At 60.1% G+C, this 17,269-nt stretch overlaps 1 protein-coding gene across 1 annotated transcript in view; it reads right to left on the bottom strand.

Annotated features, from left to right (window-relative positions):
• Window positions 1-3,750: 3,750 nt before the first annotated feature.
• GRAP2 (GRB2 related adaptor protein 2) overlaps window positions 3,751-17,269 on the bottom strand; it is a 74,882-nt gene continuing 61,363 nt past the window's right edge. Inside the window, exons 5-9 of the mRNA XM_051834071.3 lie at window positions 14,751-14,919; window positions 12,870-13,055; window positions 11,318-11,440; window positions 6,143-10,915; window positions 3,751-5,747 (exon numbers count right to left, since the gene is read on the bottom strand). Of these exons, the coding sequence (XP_051690031.1) occupies window positions 10,736-10,915; window positions 11,318-11,440; window positions 12,870-13,055; window positions 14,751-14,919 (658 nt within the window). The 3' untranslated portion in view covers window positions 3,751-5,747; window positions 6,143-10,735. The remainder of the gene's footprint in view (window positions 5,748-6,142; window positions 10,916-11,317; window positions 11,441-12,869; window positions 13,056-14,750; window positions 14,920-17,269) is intronic.

Below are 17,269 nucleotides of genomic sequence, written 5' to 3'. Positions count from 1 at the left end.
CTGGCTCCTGGCTCCTGGCTTCTGGCTGGCCCAGTCCTGACTGTTGCAGGAATTTGGAGAGTGAACTGGTGGCAGGGAGCTCCCTCTGTCTCGGTTTCTCTACATTTCAAATAAATGAAAATAAGCCCAGGAAAGCATATTTAAAAAGAGAGGCCAGGGTGATGCGGGCATCATTTGCGGGCTGCCCGGTGTGGGGAGGGGCAGGAACCAACACAGATGTCCAGGACGGAGGGTTCCTGCTCAGCTGACTTGCAGTGTTCTTTGCTAAAACCGGAAGTGCACAGAGGGGCTGAGCAGAAGACCCGGATGCCCAGGTGAAGGGTGGCCAGGCAGGACATCTTTGTCACAGACGCCGCCCTCGGCACCTTGTCCCTCCCAGGGCCCCCTCGCTGGGCTGGCATTGCCTGGAAGCCTGGGGAGGAGGGAGGGTGGGAGGGGCTCCCACACTGGTTACTGCCCGGGCAAGTTTATGGTCGGAAGGGTGCAGGGATCGCCCGGGGAGGGTTAGAATACAGGACAGGCGAGTTGGCAGGTGAGGCCGGGAGGCCTTGCCGCGACATGTCCTCACCGAGGAGCAGGCGGGCGGGGCGGGGGGCAGGCTGTTCTGCCAGCAGGGAAGGCCACCAGGGAGTGTGTGTGTGCATGTGTGTGTGTGTGTGTGTGCGTGGTTCAGGCCAGGGAAGGCAGGGCTCTCCAGTGGACAGCGAGGTCAAAGCCCGCAAGAGCTTCGGTCAGAGACTGGGTTCCTCCTCCTCCATGCCCTCGTGCTTGGCAAGAGCCTTGAAAATCCAAGGCAGGAAGAAAGAGGGCAGTCATTCCAGCCTAATCGTTTCCAGGCGCTCGCCAAGTAGTTCCTGTCACTCTGTTAGCTCCTCACGAAGGCTCAGTGCTATCAAGCCGGTTCTGTGGGTCAGCTCAGAGAGGTCAAGGAACTCGCCCAGGCTCACAGAGCAAGTGCCAGAGTCTGGCTGGGGCCCCATCTGCCTGCCACGAAGCTTGCGCCTCGGTCTGACTCAGCAGTTAAGATGCCGGACAGCTGCTGGCTGAGGGACAGGCTCTGCCTGTCTTCTGGGGTCACAGGAGCCACCGTGACTGGGGGCTCAGCAGTGGCGGGGTGGCACTGTGCAGCCGGTAGCTGTCAGGGGCTCCAGCACGGGGTCACAGCGTGCACTGGGGGCGGGGAGCTTGGGGAGGAAGCGCAGTTTCCAGGGCACAGGGATGAGGAGGGTGCACAGGCAGTGTCAGGACTCTTCCCTGGATTCTGGGAGGGGGAGTCCTGACAGGGGCTGGGAAGGGAGGGGCTGGCCCTGCAGAGGTCTGGCCTGGTGCTGTTGCAGGAGTGGGGAAGAAGGCGGAGCGGTCTGAACAGAGCCAGGGTTAGGTCAGCAGAAGGCTGCGCCACGGCTCCAGCTGGGGCAGAGGGGCCCGCACAGCCCCCAGACGGGGAGGCCCCGTCTGATGGGAGGTCTGGGTCCAGAAGAGGGCCTTGGGGGGCTGGTGCTGGGCACAACGGGTCAAGCCGCTGCCTGTAACACTGGCACCGCATCTCTGAGTGCTGGTTTGGTTCCCGGCTGCTACTGCACTTCAGATTCCGGTCCACTAATGCTTCTGGGAAAGCAGCGAAAGATGGCCAAGTACCCGGGCCCCTGCTGCCCACGTGGGAGACCCCGATGGAGCTCCTGGCTTCTGACTTTGGCGTGGCCCAGCCCTGGCCATTGTGGCCATTTGGGGAGTGAACTAGTGGTTGGACGATCTCTCTCTCTCTCTAACCTCTCCTTCACTCTGTCACTCTGCCTTTCAAAGAAATAAAAGAAACCTTAAAAAAAAAAAAAAAAGCGTCAGGAGCGCCAGGGCTTGTGCGCATCGGTCCCAGCAGCGCCACGGCTGCCAGGAGGAGGGACTCGCGTAACTTTTGTTCGAGCTAACACACGCAGGTTTGTCTTCAAGACAATGAAAGCTCCATCCTTGCTTCTTTGCACGCATCTCATTCGTTGCCTAAGGGGTCTGAGGATCTGCATTTATTTAGTTGATGCCACCTGCATGCATCAGGGGTTCAGAGCCAGAAGGCACCCAGCCTCGCCTTAGCTTTACCAAGGAGCAGATTGGGGCCCAGAGGGGTCAGGGGCTTCCCTAGGACCCCAAAGCTCAGCAGAAGCGAGGACAGAGTCCCCCTGCTGACCCAGGCTGGCGCTCCCTCTCCTCGGCACCCCCCACTCCTCTGGACTTGCCATGGCAACCGAGCCTCCTCCAGCGTGGGAAGCAGTTACCTAGCAACTCCCCACAACCAGGTCAGAGCAGGCTGGGGGGCGGGGGAGCCAGACGCCACTTGCTGCCGGCCCTGGGGGATTCAAATGTGTAGAAATGGGACCGCTGGCGTCACAGCCTGGCCAGAAGGCCCTCCCTGTGTGGGGGAACCTCACGCCAGCATCAGCGAGTGCAGGGGCTGGCAGGGGCTTTGTCCTGGGCTCCTGGAATCTGCCCCCACTGACCTGCCAGGCCAGCATGTAGTGTGGGAATCCACAGGGGAGGGCTGAGGGAAGCGCACACGTACACACGCATGTGTGTGTGGGGGCAAGTGTGTGCATGTTTATGTAGTATGCATGTGATCTGTGTGTGTATATGAGCATGTGTGTGTGGTGTGTGCATGTGGGGGGGTGCAGATGGAGTATGTGTGTGTATGGGGTATATGTGGTTGTGTGGGGGGTGGGGGACATGTAGGTGCATGTGTGTATGTGTGTGCAGTGTGTAAGTGGACAGTCTGTGTGTATGCTGTTTGTACATATGTGGTGTGTGTATGTGTGTTTGTGGTGTGTTTATATATGTGTATATGTGTGGGTGCATGATGTGAATGCGTGTGCATGTGTGTGTCCATGCGTGCATGTTCCAAGAAATGTCTATGCAGCACCTGGCCATCAGACGAATGTGTCCCACCCTGGTCTCCCCCTGCACGGCGTGGGCAGGAGCGCCCACCCCAGGAGCATTCTTCCCGGGAGCTGAAGCCTGCCTGGGGTCACGGCTCAACCTCCGTGGCTCCTTTGACCGGGCAGTGGTCAGAATGGCGCACAGGGCAGTTTGGGCAGGGGCTGAGGAGCCGCTGCTAACATCCCGGAAGCGTGGTCTTCAGTTACAGTGGGAGGGGAGGGGCCCCGAGAAGGGACGGTGGGCCGCCCCTGCACTTGTGTCACGACATCAGAAGGCCTTGATGTCCCGGACACTGTGTGTCAGGCCTCCGTGCCGGCTGCGGGCCGAGGTGAGCGCCCGGTGAATCCTGGCCAAGTCTTGATGTGAAAGCAGTGGTTGTCCCTGTCCCTAAGTCAAAGACGTGCAGGCCTGGGCCTGGCCGTCCGGGCGAGCCCGAGCTCCGTGCGGCTCCGAGCACACCTCTCCAGGGAGGGCCCGCGGGCCTCGCCCGCCCGGGCCTGTGCCAGCGCTGCCCAGCCTGGCCCTGCTGTCGGCCTCCAGTTCATGCTGGATCCACCGCAGGTTGAAATGGGCCCGGGAGTGTGTCCTTCTTCTTTAAGCAGACATCATTTTTCCGAGCAGTTTTGGGGTTTAGAGCAAAAGGCAGCAGAAGGCAAAAGGAGTTCCTGTGTGAACCCTGCCCCCCGCCCCCCACCACCGGCCTCCCCAGGCCAGCCTCTGGCCCCACGGTGACCCATGAGAGGCCTCCCAAAAGTTCATGGAAAACGCGGATTCTGAAAAAATTCTGTACGGATTGCAACGTTTTTGCAGCGATTATTTTGAATTCCCCCTTCCCAGGCACCACGTTTGTGGCGACGGATGGACCTGCACCCACACAGCGACGGCGAGGTTCGTTCCGGCACGGCGCAGCGTGCGGACGGGTGGCCTGGATCCACGCGGCAGCCTCACACAGCGCCGCTCCGCCGCCGCCCTCGGAATCCACCTCTCCCCGCTCTCTGCACTCTGCTCCTCCCCGCCCCACGCCCCGCCCGGGCAAGCGCTGGGCTCTCGATGCAGATGCCGCTGCCTTGTCCAGGGTGTCAGGGGGCGGGAACACCCATTGTGTGCAGCCTTTTCGCACTGGCCTCTTTTACTCCGTGACATTATGCAGGGATCCTGTGTGTCTTTCCATGACTTGAGAGCTCATTTCTTTCTTCTAAAGATTATTTTATTTGAAAGGCATTTGATGGTGGGGGGAGGAGGTGGAAACAGAGAGGGTCAGGTGGATGCCAGGAGCCCTGAACTCCATACAGGTCTCCCACGTGGGTGCAGGGGCCCAAGCACTCGGGCCGCCTCCCACTGCTTTCCCAGGCCACAGCAGGGAGCTGCGTCAGAAGCAGAGCATCTGGGACTTGAACTGGTGCTCTGGTGCGGAACACCGGCACTGCAGGGGGAGGCTTAGTTCACGGCACCACAATGCCGGCCCCCTTGTTTCTATTTCTTTTTAACTTTAAAAAATATTTTATTTTTTTAAACTTAAAAAGATTATTTGAGAGGTACAGTTATAGACAGAAGGAAAGAGAGTCAGAGAGAGAGAGAAAGAGAGAGAGAGGCCTTCCATCCGCTGGTTCACTCCCCAAATGGCCACAATGGCTGGAGCTGGGTCAATTCGAAGCCAGGAGCTCCTTCCAGGTCTCCCACGTGGGTGCAGGGGCCCAAGCACTTGGGCCATCTTCTTTTGCTTTCCATGGCCATAGCAGAGAGCTGGATCGGAAAAGGAGCAGCTGGGATTCGAACCGGCACCTGTATGGGATGCCGGCGCCACAGGCGGAGGCTTAGTGCGCTGTGCCACTGTGCCGGCCCCTCCTTTCTGTTTTGGTGCTGAACAATACTCCAGTTATTTATTGATGGATTTATTTATTTCTCCATCTGTGTATCTGCTCATCTGCTGGAGGATATCTTGGCTGCTTCCAAGTTTGGGCAGTTAGGAGTGCTTCTTCATTCAGACATCTGGTTGTTCCTTCTCTCATTGTTGAGTTTTAAGAGTTCTTTGCCCATTTTGGAAAACAGGCCTTTATCAGGTTTGCCCTTTGCAAGGGTTTCCTCCCAGTTTGTGGCCTGGTTCTCATTCCCTTGCCACCCCAGTGGGGGCGTTGTTCACACCAAGTGGGGTGTTCACACCACGCACGTGGCACGAGCTGCAGCTCCGCGCTCTCTCGGCGAGCCGGCGGCTAAGCTGCCCTGTGACCCTGCACCAACCATTTCCTGAGTGAAGCGCTTGTCTCGCCCTCAAGAACACTCAGCGCAGGGGTGGAGGCAGATCCGGGAACCCTGACCACAGCACAGGGCTCCGAGTGCCGGGGCAGAGCACGGGGGTTCCAGGGGCTTCAGGGAGGGGCCGCTCTGCAAGCGTGACGCTGAGATGGTTTCCGGTGGAGACCTTGAGGCCCGAGATACGTGTTTCAAAGTGAGTGCCGGTTGCCTGGACTCACACAGCTCCTCTCAGGTGGCTGCTTCACTCGCTGGCCCTGGCCACATTTCAAGTGTTCCACAGCCACATGTGGCCAGTGGCTGCTAGTCGGGCAGACCAGATACACAACTTTCCCATCATCTCACAAAGTCTCATTGGGCAGCACTGGTGGGCAGGAAAAAAAAAAAAAAGGGAGAGGAGGAGGGAGGAATCAGTCCCCGTAAAGGGAACAGACAGTCCAGGCCGGAGAGGCCGGAGACAGTGTGGCCGATTCTGGAACCGCAGTTGGTTCAGCGGGACTCGTGCCAGGGGCGTGTGAGAGCGGAGCCACGGGAAGGCAGCTGAGCCAACAGGCAGCAGCCAGGTCAAGAAATGCCTTCAGGGCCGGCGCCGCGGCTCACTAGGCTAATCCTCCGCCTTGCGGCGCCGGCACACCGGGTTCTAGTCCCGGTCGGGGCGCCGGATTCTGTCCCGGTTGCCCCTCTTCCAGGCCAGCTCTCTGCTGTGGCCAGGGAGTGCAGTGGAGGATGGCCCAGGTGCTTGGGCCCTGCACCCCATGGGAGACCAGGAAAAGCACCTGGCTCCTGGCTCCTGCCATCGGATCAGCGCGGTGCGCCGGCCGCAGCGCGCCAGCCGCGGCGGCCATTGGAGGGTGAACCAACGGCAAAGGAAGACCTTTCTCTCTGTCTCTCTCTCTCACTGTCCACTCTGCCTGTCAAAAATAAAAAAAAAAAAATAAATAAAAATAAAAAAAATAAAAATAAGAAATGCCTTCAGTGCGGAAGCTCTGGGGAGCCTGGGAGCCTGCTGTGCTCTGCTTTGCAAATTAGTAAGAGCAGCAGCCTTGGAAGCCAGCTGGGAGGAGGCCGGCTTGGGGGCGGTGCTGGGACCACTGTGGCCTCCAGGGAGCAGCGAGGACAGAGGGAGACAGGCGGAGGACCTGACGACCCTGGAGGAGCGTCGTAAATACTTGTTGATTTCATGAGTGACTCCTAGCTGAGCCCAGACTGTACGACTGGGTGCACTTCCTGTGTGTGTCCGCTGCACCTGTGAATCGGTTGGGGGCATTTTTTTTCCCATTGGTGGAGAAGAGGGGAGAGACCAGAGATGGGGTTGGGGGAGGTGGGCGTCCTCATTCAGGCGCAGGGGTGAGGGCTCCACCGAGAAGGGAGGAGCACCCTCCTCCACCCTGCCCTGCCTCGACCTCCTTGCCACATGAACTGCAGGCAGATGTGGTGTCCTGGAGGGTCTGAAACACCAGGGCAGGTGTGTGCAGCGGGACGCGTAGGAGACAGGAGCAGACCAGCGCCTGGCCCGTGAGAGCTCCCCCTCCCTCTCCCGGAGTCTCAGAGGCACCTGCAGGAGAACTTGGGGCAGTGGCTGAAGCTCCGATGATAACTCGGGCATCAGCACCTCCGGGTCTGTACAGCCGCAGACGTGTGGGCTGCAGCAAGAACGCACTGATGAGATGAAGGCAGTTTCACTTGTGTGTTCATTGGGCAAGAAGTCACTGAGCTTCTGGGCCAGGCACAGCGCTAGACGCTGCGTGTGCAGCCGCTTACAGAGCGGAGTAACTCCTGCCCCCACGGAGCGCACAGTCTAATCGTCACAGGGCCCCGTCCAGCACTCCCGCCCACATGTGGGGCAGCACAGTGTTCCTGAGTCGGCCAGGATGGACTACCTTAAATTAGCTGTCAGGGCAGGGCTGTGGGAGGAAGTGACATTGAACTCAGATCTGGAGACGAGCGAGAGCAAGCAGGTGAGGAAGAGGAGCCATGCGTTCCAGGCGGAGGCATCAGCAGGTGCGAAAGCCTCGCGGGCCGAGTCCTCGGGCACCGGGAGGTGGGAGCAGGCCTGGCACAGGGACATGAACGCAAAGGGGCGAGGGGCAGACCTCCGTGGCTAAGACCTCAGCTTTGAGCCTCAGTGCAATGGGATGGGGAGAGGTTTGTTTTGTTTGTAAGAAGAGCTCTCTGGCATCTGAGCTAAAAATGAGTTTGGGGCAAGGTTTTTGCCTCTTTGAGAGAGAAATGGACACACACACACACACACACACAAACTTCCCAGCATCCATTTCACTCTCTAAATGCCCACAACAGCCTGCACTGGACCCGCCAGAAGCAGAGATCCAGAAACTCCATCCAGGTCTCCCACGTCAGGGCAGGGACTCGACGGCTGAGCCATCACTGAGCCATTAGCGGGAAGCCGCAGTCAGCAGCCAGCGCCGGTATCAAACCCGGGCACTTGGATGTGGGACGCGGGCACCTTAACCGCAAGGCTAAACGCCTGTCCCAGGAGGTTCTGGGCAATCAGGGCTTTTCTCACACCCTTGTCCTGGCACAGGCATAGATGCTGAGACAGGGCAAACAGCAAATATCCGGACCGTGCCCATCTGTGCTCGACGTGAGCTGCTTTGCCTTGGGTTAGCTGAAGTCTACTTAGGTCACGTAGGGCCCCACCTGATGGGAGTCACCCTCATGTTTAACGATTTCCTGAGAAGCTTTCACAACTTCTTCTGAAGTCCTTGCTGATATTTAAATAACCATGGGGGAAGGCATCAAGCGAGGCAGGTTAAGCCACAGCAGACACACGGGACGGACCGCATCCCGCATCAGAATGCCTGGGATGGAACCCCACCTCTCCCTCCGATCCAGTTCCCGTACCTGGGGGCAGCAGGTGCTGCCCCACGTCCCTGTCACTCACACAGGAGACCCGGGGGCAGTCCCTGGCTCCTGGCTTTGGTCTGGCCCAGCCCTGGCTGTTGCAGACATTTGGGGAGTGGAGCAGTAGATGGGTTTTTCTGTCGCTCTGCCTTCCAGATAAATGAAGAATGAATCCGTGAACATAAACAACTGCTCTCAGGAAATCCCTGTTTGCATTCCATCCGGACGCCTCTCGGTTTTCAGCCCCTCCTGGAGATGCAGACGCTAAGGTGAGGAAATCGCTCCGCCGCCAGATGCGGACGATGCTGACTGTCCAGAACTGTGCCTGTCCCCAGACCAGACTGGCTGGCAACAAAGAAAACTGGCTGCCTATCTCCAGAAAAAGGATCCAGCTAGATTTTGTAGCCGTTTAGCTCATGGCCCCCGTGACTCAGTGTGGCCTCAGCGCCCGGGAGACTATTAGAGACACGGGACTGACTCACTCTGCCGCGCACACGATGAGCCCCAGCCAGCCCTTGAGACTTGAATTCTGAGCAGCAGCAGCTTGAATCACCCTGGGGCAATCCACAGGTGGGCAGTGGGGGGGGGGTCTTTGAAGTGCAGTGAGACCCGGGAGGAGGCGATGAGAAGGCCCCTGCAGGTCCAACAGGAACTGGCTTTTCTCTGAAAGTCCCGCTCCCCAGTCCTGCAGAGTCGCAGGTGATGCGCTGCTGAGTGGCTGGTGACAGGCCCTCCCCAGGCACTGACTCACCAACCATAGGACCTGGGGTGACAGGGGAGGGCGGGGAGCAGCTCCTTGCGCCCCCCAGGGTGGCTCAGCCCCTGTGCTCATCTCCTCCTGGGCGGTTGGGGGGCTCTCCCGCTCCTGCCTTCGGAACTGACAGGGTGAAGGCGGTTCTGGGCCTCAGCAGGTGACCCTCCGCCATCCCCCCCACTGCGGCCTTGGAAGTGCAGGACGCCCAGTCCCAGGAGTTCCAACAGCTCTGCCCAGCCCGCCAGCCCAGTGCTCGGCCTCTGTGGTCCCACGCCGGCCCTCAGTGCGGGGCACCACAGCCCCCCACCCCCACCCCCAGCCCAGAAGGGCAAGGGCGCCGTCTTCCTGGCCGCTTCCTCCAGCAGCGACTTCGCGGAACCACAGCCTAGACCAGAACCGAACCACCTGCCTCTGTGGAATTGCCCCCAGAGGCAGGCAGACACGTGCAGCTGGCGGGCGGCTCTGTCGCCTTTGCTCCCTCCCTGCTCTGTGGCTTCTCGGCTCAGGTTCCGGTCCCCACGTGCTCCCTGACCCACAGCCTGCGGGAGCTCCCCCTGCCCTGTCTTCAGGCCGTTTGCTGCCTTCTCTTCCCTCCCAGTCCTCACACGGGGACCAAACAGTCGTAGAATCAGAGGCACGAGGAACACAGTTTGCATCACACAGGCAGTCACTTCGGAGCCTGAGACCCTCTCTTCTCAGAGACCCTCTCTTCTCATAGGTCCTTGGATGAAGCCCCCCCCCCCCCAGAGCAGGGCCGACTGGGGACGAGAACAGCCCCCCCCCCCCGCAGCTCTCTTTCCCATCCACACGCATGCACACCCACACAAGCTGCACACACACGTATGGAACACACGCCTCTGCACGCATGCACACACACTAAGTGCCCTCCACGCAGCCATGTTTGCTCCCAGGCTGCCCGGGAAGGCGCTGAGCCCGGCCAGGTGGGCACAGGACAAGACTCCAGCCTGAGGTGAGGAGGGAGGCTAGGGGTCCTCCGGCGCTGGGCAGCCCCGAGGGGAGGCTCGCAGCCCAGCCCGCTGCTGGCCCGGGGTCGGTCGCCAGTGCTCTTACAAAGCGGCCTTCTGTCTGTGCCACCGGGCAAGGCACCTGCGAAGCAGAAAATCAGGAGGGAGACCAAGCGGAGCCCCGAACAGCGCCCTCAGAGCCAGCGTCCCTAGCGCCTGCTCGCAGGCCCTCAGGGTCCAGGGAGTCGCGTTCCCTGCAGCTGGGGAGACACAGCAGACGCCCACGTGAGCCACGGGCAGCTGGGAAAATCCCTCGGCCTCCCAGTGCGGGCTCTGCTGCAGACACTGCCCGTCAGCACAGGCGAGAATGGTGCAAGGGACGCTCCTCTGGGGGGCGGAAGGCAGCTGGGCCGGGGCCAGGAGGCCGGCCGTGCGCGGGCAAGGCCTCTCCACGCTGCGCCCCGCTCGCTCGGCTGGCTCCGTGCCGGTGGTTCTCATCGAGCAGGGCCCACCCCCTGGAGGCGGAGCGAAGCCGCCCCGGGAACCCCGCAGGTGAGCGGGCCTGGCAGGTGTGCTCGACCCGCCCCACCTGCGGCCCAGTGTCCGATGCCCGCTGTCGGCTGTCGCCTCGCTTCGCTCTCTCCGTGAAGATTCCCAAGCCAAGGAGGAACTGGCCAGAGCTCGCGGACAGGAGGAAGTTCTGGTTCGTCTCCCTGCCCCCACCCCTCCCGCCCCCTGCCCCCGTCTTCCGCACAGCCCTGAGGGAGGGAGGAGGACATTAAGTGCGGCTGTTGCTCTCCGCCCGAGTTCCTCCTCCTACAGCTCGTTCACCAAGACAACTGCCAATAAATTACGACGACAAACTGTGGTGGACGCACGCCCGTCTGCGCATGCGTGCGTGTGCAGTCACGTGCCCCGGCTCCTTTGCTTGCCCACCCCCGCGCGGGCGGCTTCAGACAGAGGCGTCGGGACCCTGGCGGGCTCAGCGCGTCGTGGGCGCCACGTAGTTGGCGGGAAAGAGGCCCAGCTTGCTGTGCAGGCGGCCGGTCCACCAGGACGGGTTGGAGCTGTCCAGGACCTCCAGCAGCTCCCCGCTGCGGAAGCCCAGCTCGTCGTCCTCCAGGGCCTCGAAGTCGTACAGCGCCCGCGCCCACCGCACGCGCTGCGGGTGCAAGCAGAGGGGCCCCGCTGAGTCCCGGGCTGCGCTGGCGTCCCCGGACCTCGGCAGCCTCACTCCCGAGACCCACGACTTTCCCCGCCGGACACTGAGTCTGCGAGGCCCCGGGGGAACCCCTGAGACCTGCTCTCTCTGCCCACAGGCGCCGTGTTAATTTTCTGCACGTGACAAGCTCAAAGGCCACAGGCTCAGAGCAACGCCCCGTGCAATTAGGCCCCGGGTGATGGTGGGTCTGGATGATCAAGGCCACTCAGCTCCCAGTGCTCAAACTGGAGCCGAGAAACAGGACAGGGCCAGGCCCAAATGAGCTCTGTGCAGTCGGACCCCTCCCTGCCTCGCTCACCCCCTCCATCCCCCGGGGAGCCCAGGCGGGCACAGCTGCCTTACCCCCGCCACCTGCAGCTGCACCGGGTCCGTGTGTCTCCGATGCATGAGGGCCGGATTCGCGTCACTGCCCATGCCCACGCCACAGTGCCCGTCGTTGATGTCCAGGCTGCCCCCACGGCGATCCTAGAAACAGGGGTGGTGGAGGACCCGTCAGTCTGCTGCAGGGGCCACCCCTCAGGATGCACAGACACAGCCAGGATGCCAGGAACACTCGCCGACAGTGACCCTGAACCTCAGACGATGGGGACACAGGGGTGGGGACCGAGGGCGCTCAGAGTCCGAAGGCCCAGGCCAGGGCAGGGGCACGGATTCGATGGAGAAGCACTCACCAGGCACCACCGCGTGCCACCGCACCAACATCGGGGACACAAGTGGGTACTTCAGAAAGATCATGGAAAAGGGGGTGAAGCGATGTTGACTGGGGTGCAAAAATGTGACATCTGTGCACGGGGGTGTCTCCAGAATGTCTGAAATGCGTATCACGAAAAAGCTGTGCCTGGCTCTCAAAACTCTTTACACTGAAATGGACATCTTACAATTCCAGTCCCCATGAACGTTTTGCAGTGCCCTCCTCCAGCTGGGGGGAGGTCGTGAAGCTCATGGAGTTCCCACATTAAAGTGGGCAGTGGGCGAGCGGGGGGGGGGGGGGTAAGTCTGCCTGAGAGATCAGGAGAGGCTCAGGGAGGGAGAGATGCTTAGACGACAGGTTGAAGAAGGCGTAGGGAGGTGGGGCCACGGCGGTGCATTCTCTATCAGAGTTCTTGCTGGAATCCCTGCTCCTCCGTGCCTCCTGCTCATGTGCCCCGGAAGGCAGCAGATGATGGCCCAAGTGCTGGGGCCCTGGCACCCACACAGGAGACCCCGACCGTGTTCCAGGCTCCCGGCTGCAGCCTGGCCCAGCCTCTGCTGTTGTGGGCATTTGGACGGAGAACAAGGAGAGATGGAAAATCTCTGTCATGCTTTCAAATAGATTAATTAAAAACTGTAAATGAGGGACTGGCCAGGAAGGGCACTCAGGCCGGGGGATGGCACAGCAGCGTCCACAGAGCCGTAGAGAAAACCACCAGACGCTGGGTACCTGGCTGTAGTGCAGCGTGGCTGGAATGTGTTTGCCTGGGGCCACGAGCGGGAGAGGAAGCTGGGGAAATAGATCCGGGCCACCCCCAAAGGACTTGTGTGCCCGCTAAGGAATTCAGCAGCGATGCTATCTGGCGTATTGTCCGGCTCGGTAGCCACTTGACATCCCATCTGGAACGAGGTGGGCGAGAACCAAGTAAGCGAGGCCGGTCGGTGGCCGAGGTTAACCCTGCTCCTGCCTGTGGATGGCAACACATCTGGGCGGGGGGGATGGGGAATGAGGCGACTGCACACGTGTGCGCGTGTGTATACGTGTGCATGTGTTCACGCTGTGAGCTGTTTCACTTGTGGAAACATCTTTCCTGAGCGTGGTCTGCACGCTTGTGCCACCTGGGGGCTCAGGGGCTTCCTGGTGACTCGGAGACCTGACGCCGCGGGGCCAGGCCTCATGCTCCCCACCTCATCTGGGAGGTACCTGGTGAAAATGGTGGTGCTGTGGGTAGTGCTGGGGCGGCGGCGGGTGCGGGGAGTGCTGCGAGGGCACGGGGGGCGGGTGGTCCGACAGCTTCCGGTTCACGGCCGGCCGGATCTCTTCTCCCGTGGCCCCGCTGAGGTGGGGGCCTCCCTGGGGCCTCCAGTCCAGGCTGTTGGCTCGGCGACCCTGCAAGGGAGGACAGACGTGATGTAGCCCCGGGCTCCTCCGGGCCGACCCCTCAGCCCCACCCTGATGGGCAGCCATTTCCGGCTGGGCAGCTTTGGCAGCAACCACAGCTGGACCCTCGAAGGCCCCAGCGCGGCCTCTGTGATCCGCGGTGGTTCCCGTTTGGGGAGCTCGGGATGAACACTTCCGCTCCCTGCCCGCTCATGCCCACCAAGCTTAGCTGTTCCGTGTTACAGACACAGCGCCAGCCCTGCGTGGCACGTGTGGCCACGCCGCTGGACATCCCCCCGGCACACAGCTCAGCTGTGGGCTCCGCCTGGACATCCCCCCGGCACACAGCTCAGCTGTGGGCTCCACCTGGTTTTGAACTGTCCTTTGGAGCCTGGAGACAGAGGCCCAAACAGCAGCAGGCAGCACCATGGAAACCAGCCGTGCCCGTGCTGGGCTCTGGGAAGGGCCGAGGCCTGTTTACTGCCTGCCCGGCTGCCTATGAATCAGAATCACTGTGGCTGCTTTTATTTAACAAACAATTACCCAGGGCCCCGGGCACAGTATATGCTAGACGCTGTCCTAAGCGCTTTATAAACACTAACTCATTTAATGCAGCTTAATCCAATTTCATATTGCCACTCATCTCGGAATGCGCATCCCGGGAAGTCAATTTCTCTGTCCTTTTCCTGGTTAAAATCATTCACAAGCTCTGAGGTCACCATTTTCCCCCTTTGAACCTGGTGTGCGCTGGTGGGGAAGCCCTCGCCGCCTCCGCTGTAACTCCCCCGCCTGAAGGCAGCCGTGGGTTCCCCACTCCCCCAGCACACGCACGCCTCATGCCTGCCCAGACAGCCTGTGTCTAGGATTTCCACCCTGCGGCCCGGCGCTGCCTCCCGGGCGGCCTGTGGCTCAAGAGCCTGCTGGGTGCTCTGAACAACCTTTGCAGACTGTGTGTCTGAATCTCCCTATGGGAGGCCACTGAAAGTTTCCTCCGTGCCTGCGTGGACCGGCTCGGTGGCAGGGCGCTCGGTGTGATCTCACTGGACCCTTCCAGACCCCTCCGGTCTGCAAATGCAAGGCACTGGTGCTCCGACACACTCCTTATCTTGGCTACTTGACGATTCAGCCAGGAGTCAACGCCGGTTCTGTCTGATGCATTTTGAAGACAACAGTCCTCTTCGCTCTAAGTAATTCTAAGAGCAGAACTCCCAGGCCGGGTCTCCCCCTCCAGGGTCCCTTCACCGCCCGCCACCCCAGCCCTGTCACAGAGCTCACTGCGACACGGGCTGGTCTGAAGCATCCCTGTCTGTAGCCCTCCCCAACTCCCTCCTTGGACCACTGCCGGCATCCCACCTGTACAAATGACCAAACACCAGCACCCACGATATGAGCTAACGTCTGTTGCGCACTTGCGGTGCGATCAGGAATGGCGTAAGAGCCGGGGCCCACGCCTTCCTCTCTCAGCTTCACAACTAGGCCGTGAGGGTCACATCACTATTGCCCCATTTTACGGAGGAGCAAACTAAGGATCAGACAACTCTCCAAAGTCCCGCGGGTAGAAAGTGTTGACCTGTTACTACGCTGGAACTCCGACTTCAGAGTGGTTCTGTCTTTGAGCACCCTCAGGGGCGGTGCCCTCCCACCCCGTGCACGGTTGTGGTGGCTCCCGGAGTGACTGGAAGTTGACTGGGCCCTGGGGCGTACCTGATCCTCTCGGGCCCTGTCCCTCAGGAAGATCTGCTTCTGCTTGGAGATGGACGTCGTCCTGTAGTAGTCCACCAGCTTGTTTAGGGAGGGGAACTTTTCGGTCCACAGGAAGTAGTTCCCCTTGTTGTCACGCATGACCTTGAAGTGCTGGACGTCATCCTCATGCCTGCAGGCCAAGGCAGACCCAGGCTGTGTTAGGGGTGACGCGGCTCTGCCTCCAGGGCTGCTCGTGTCCACGCCTGGCGGACACAGTGACCCCGCCCCCTCATGGAGCAGGGATGTCAGGGAGGCACACTCAGGACACAGGTGCATTAGAGGGGTTTCCTACCTTGGCGTGGGCATCAGGGAAGCTCAGATCTGTTTTGGTCACCACAGCCAAGCTTTTACAAGGAAAAGAATGTTCAAAGGGCCTTAAAGACGACGCGATCAAGGGCCTTTCCCCATGTTTACCGGGAACATGGCAACGCCTGAGCCGTGTCCCGTGCTAAGGACCCCACCTCCGAGGGGTTTTTCGAGGCCCTTGTTATCGGTCTGTTATCACAAACGCTTTGAACTAGCTCCTTTGAGCCCATCCACCAGCACGGGCAGGTGAGCGCTGCTCTGCGCGCCTCTCCTCCCTCCGAAATTTGTCACGTCTGCTCTCAGGGCAAGCAGGAGCTCTTGATCTTGTTCAGTGCTTCGCATAAATTAGGCTACAAAGTATTTTGAGCTTTTGGGGACAAAATATTACATGGAGTTGTAGAGCTCGATGGGAAAAGACCTTGGAGAAGGTTCAGCTTTACTTCTCCACTCCACAGGGGCCAACATCGAGGTTCAGAGAGGTGCAGAGGCCTTGGTCAAGGTCACTGAGGGACTGACGGAGTTGAGGGAAGAAGCTTTTTTTGTATTTTTAAACTATTTATGGAGACAGAGGGTAGCAGGGAGCTGGATCTGAAGTGGAGCAGCCGGGACGCGAACTGGTGCTCACATGGGATGCTGGATCACTGGCGGTGGCTTAACCTGCTATGCCACAACGCCGGTCCCGAAGCAGGAACCTGGGGTCTCTGATTCCAGCGCGGTGAGTGCAGCCCCTCGTGCCTCTTGCTACTGCACGGTGGGGACCACCGTGCCGGGCTAGGAGAAGCTGGATTTTACCATCTGGAAAGAGACGCCTGAGTCTACTCCCTGCTGGAGTCTCACCATATCTATCGCCAGGTTTTGGGCAGAGTCTTCCTTCAGTGGGACACACATTCCATTTAAAGACACCCTGGCCTTAATCAGTGAGGTAAGTTTTCTGATCTGCAGCAAGTTCAGGAATTGAAAGGGCTCTGGGAGTGGAGATGTGTCGAAGGCTACAGGAGGTTTCCGAGGGATGGGCTGAGCGGTCTGTGGAAATTCTGATTCAACCTCAGGTTGCCTGCTGGGTGCGCGCGCAGCAGGTGGAGCCAGGGCTGTGCTCACCTGACAGCTTCGGGCCATTCCTGCACGGTCTTCCCCCTGGTTGTAGCCACTCACAGAGCCTCCTTCCCACAACGCCATGTGGCTCAACTCACAGTCCCTACTCCGCAGAGGGGAGATTCTCCTGATCATTTCTGCACCACCTCGGAGTCAGGGAACTCAGCTTAAAGCCCGGCCCTTCCAGGCCCCTGTGCTGTCAGGTCTGCCCTGGTCACCCGGGTCCACGGAGAGAGGATGGTCTCACCCCTGACCCAGGCCTGAGAGTGGGCGCACAGACAAGCACGTCCGTCACTCAGGCTCCAGGCTCCCAGCGCAGCTCTGCAGACCCTTCCCAGCGTGGAGGGGCTACAGGAGCTCTTCCCTGTCACAGGCGGAAGTAAGTAAAAACGACGTTGCTTCGGAATATTTCATACAACATCTGCACGGGATTCCGCGGCACTCACGGGAGCAGTCACCGCAATGACGCTGCCTTGCTTCGACGTCAGAGAGGGCCAAGGCTGACTCCTGAGAATTCATTTCAGCCAGGGACATTCAAACCATGATCCTAGCTGAAAGAGCCACAGTCACCACCGTGCAAGCCAAGCCCCGGGGCTGGCGTGGTGGCTCAAGGGCTAAGCCGCTGCCTGCAAGGCTGGCATCTCATACTGGAGCATTGCTGTGAGCCCCGGCTGCTCCACTTCCAATCCAGCTCCCTGCTAAGGAACCAAGGAAACGCAGCCGAAGCTGGCCCAAGCACAAGGGCCCCTGCAACCGACAGGGGAGACCCAGGTAGAGCTCCGGGCTCCCGGCTCTGGCCTGGCCCAGCCCTGGCTGTTGCAGCCATTTGGGAGTGAATCTGCAGATGGAAGATCTCTCTCTGTCACTCTGCCTTTCAAATAAATAAAATTAATCTAAAAAAAAAAAGGCACTAAGAGATTCCCTTCAGTCTGACAAACTACTTGTTCTGGTTATAATCAGGGCCCTTAAGAAACAGGGTTGAGGGGCCAGCGCCGTGGCTCACTTGGTTAATCCTCTGCCTGCGGTGCCAGCATCCCATATGGGCGCCGGGTTCTAGTCCTGGTTGCTCCTCTTCCAGTCCA

The sequence above is a fragment of the Oryctolagus cuniculus genome, chromosome 11, assembly GCF_051225735.1.
Source record: "Oryctolagus cuniculus isolate XC-2025 breed Fujian yellow rabbit chromosome 11, ASM5122573v1, whole genome shotgun sequence".
NCBI lineage: Eukaryota > Metazoa > Chordata > Mammalia > Lagomorpha > Leporidae > Oryctolagus > Oryctolagus cuniculus.
This window is presented reverse-complemented; position numbering and strand designations above follow the sequence as displayed.